Consider the following 2270-nt stretch of genomic DNA (forward strand, 5'->3'; position numbering starts at 1 on the left):
GCTCACAAGACCTCAAAGAGGCATTCCCTGATATTAAGGCCAAGGCCATCACTCTCAGGGACTAGAGGCTACGGCCATATAAAAGACTACGGTCATATAAAAGGCTATAGCCGAAATAATGCGGCTCGGAGACGTCCGACTTCCGCCATAAAACTAAAAGGCCTTCATACCTCGGCAAAAGCAAATTATAAGGGGCTTCGATATAATCAACACTCGAATAATGCGAAGGCTTCGATAATATCAGCATTCGAAAAACCTCAAGAGGTATTCGATTAAATGTTGCATATCAAATTACAAATGAGGTTCCAATCAATCAAATTTTCAAAAAACCCAAACGGGTACAAAAAACACATGCTAAGGCATACAAACTTTTCACTAAGTCTTTTAGCCGAAAAGAGGGAAAAGTTTATAGCCATTTTAGAGGCCGAATTGGCCCCACCTAAGAGCCTAAGGGCCAACCTAAAAGAGCTTAAGGGACAATATTTAAAGAGCTTAAGGCCGAAACACACCATGCTCGAAGACCTTACCCAGCTCGGACTCAAAAGTCCCGAGCTAAAACTTAGCTCGAAGATCGAACCTTAAGTGGTAACCTATTATCGATCATTGATCAAAATACAAAATTTGAGGGTCTACTCTACCTCAAATTTGATCCAACGCTCAGATGTTAGAGCATCAAAAATTAAACAAACATTGAAAAAAAATTGAAGGCAAACGATCAAGGAAACTCCTTTTTATATATACAAAAAGATATTACACGGGAGTCCTACAAAGCAAAAAATTACAAAAAGATAGAAAAAATTCTATCTACTCCAGAGGGGCAATCTCCCCCGGACCTGTCGCTTCCCTTGGGCCAGCCTCTTCCCCGGGGGTAACTTCTTCAGCAGCCCCCTCCTCTTCATCATCTTCGACGTCATCATCACCGTCGGAGGAAAGGACAAATTTGGCATCAGCCTCCTCTAGCTTAGCTTGCTTTATCTCCTTGGAAAGATCAAATCCCTTAGCGTGTATCTCTTTGAGGGTCTCCCTTCGGATCGATGCCGGACATAATCATTGCTTCTTTTCTCTTGATCAGAAGCCTCCCTCAACTCCATCTGAGCATCGGTAGCATCCTTCAAATAGATGGCCACCGTCCTATCGGCCTTGCCTTGTATTACGCTGGCCTCGGCCCTGGCTTCCACAACTTCGGCCTTGGCCTTCACAAGACTAGCCTCGAGCTTGGCTATTCTGCCAACTTGAACCAAGTTGCTCCCTTGAGCATTCCGAAGTTGAACCTCGAGGGCTAATAACTTTGCTAGTGCATCATTTTTAGCCACAACGAGGGCGTCCATCTTCACTTTCCATTCATTGCACTCGGCTCGGACTTGGTCGACTTCGCCCCGGAGCTGCCCAATCATATCTAGCTTTTGCTGCGGCTGAGACATTGAAGTATTAGCCTCCGAAGATGGGAGAGGTAGACCATATTTTTTCATAATAGAGGTTACCTGCTTTTCTAATTCACTCTCGTATTCACGAGCTTTGGTCAACTCCGATCGAAGATGCTTCAGTTCTTCCTCCTTTTTGTCAAGGAGAAGCCTAAGGGTTTTCTTTTCATTTGAAGCCCTATGCAATTCAACTTCACAATGGCGCAATTCAGTCTTCAATTTGTCGAAGGCATACACAAAGGAAAGGAATGATCGATTAGACAAAAGAGGAAAAGTATGGCATTGGAGAAATATCAATGCAACTGAAAACTTACAATTAAGCAAAGACGTTGAGCCTCCTCAAAGATTGAGCTTGCATCTGCTGGGTCGACCTCATCGACCTCGGCAAAATAACCATGGAAGGGTTCGTTTTCACTCGGGACTCCATCGAGCTCGGACGTCTTCACTTTCTGAGCATCCCTGATGGTATCCTCGGAGAAGGCCAAAAACGACGAAGGTTGACCTGTTGTCATGGCCTCGGGGAGATCACCCGAGGCTCTCTATTCAGGTAGAGGAGCTTCGTAGCTCGCTCTTTTTGGAGTATTTCTAGAAGTCTGAGAAGAAGTTGCTGCATCAGATGATGTAGGACCTTCATTCCCCTTTTCTTTTAACGTTCCTTCCTCGGGCTTGATAGCCTCGGAAGATTTCTTGGTTCGAGTCACCAGCGTCAAACCCTCCATCTCGTCACCATAACCATCCATGAGCTGGTGGGCCGAGTCAACATCCACACTGATGACGACGCTTCTCCTATGCCTTCGAACGGGCTCTGCTTGGCTTTGGGTGTCCTCTCTCTTCGAGGACCTCTTTCTC

At 45.4% G+C, this 2270-nt stretch overlaps 1 protein-coding gene across 1 annotated transcript; it reads right to left on the reverse strand.

Moving 5' to 3' along the window:
• Nucleotides 1-804: 804 nt before the first annotated feature.
• LOC104221298 (uncharacterized) lies at nucleotides 805-1933 on the reverse strand. Its single transcript, XM_009772332.1, has 3 exons — nucleotides 1736-1933; nucleotides 1044-1634; nucleotides 805-978 (listed from the first exon to the last, which is right to left on the reverse strand). Exons 1-3 carry the CDS (start codon nucleotides 1931-1933, stop codon nucleotides 805-807), a joined length of 963 nt encoding a protein of 320 aa, XP_009770634.1.
• Nucleotides 1934-2270: the final 337 nt, after the last annotated feature.

This window comes from Nicotiana sylvestris, chromosome 3, assembly GCF_000393655.2.
Source record: "Nicotiana sylvestris chromosome 3, ASM39365v2, whole genome shotgun sequence".
Lineage (NCBI taxonomy): Eukaryota > Viridiplantae > Streptophyta > Magnoliopsida > Solanales > Solanaceae > Nicotiana > Nicotiana sylvestris.

Coding starts and splice junctions, on each gene's coding strand:
- LOC104221298 (XM_009772332.1), bottom strand. CDS start 1,933: ATGACAACAGGTCAACCTTCGTCGTTTTTGGCCTTCTCCGAGGATACC. Junction 1,635..1,735: donor CTCAACGTCTTTGCTTAATT/GTAAGTTTTCAG, acceptor GACAAATTGAAG/ACTGAATTGCGCCATTGTGA. Junction 979..1,043: donor AGAAAAGAAGCAATGATTAT/GTCCGGCATCGA, acceptor GATCTTTCCAAG/GAGATAAAGCAAGCTAAGCT.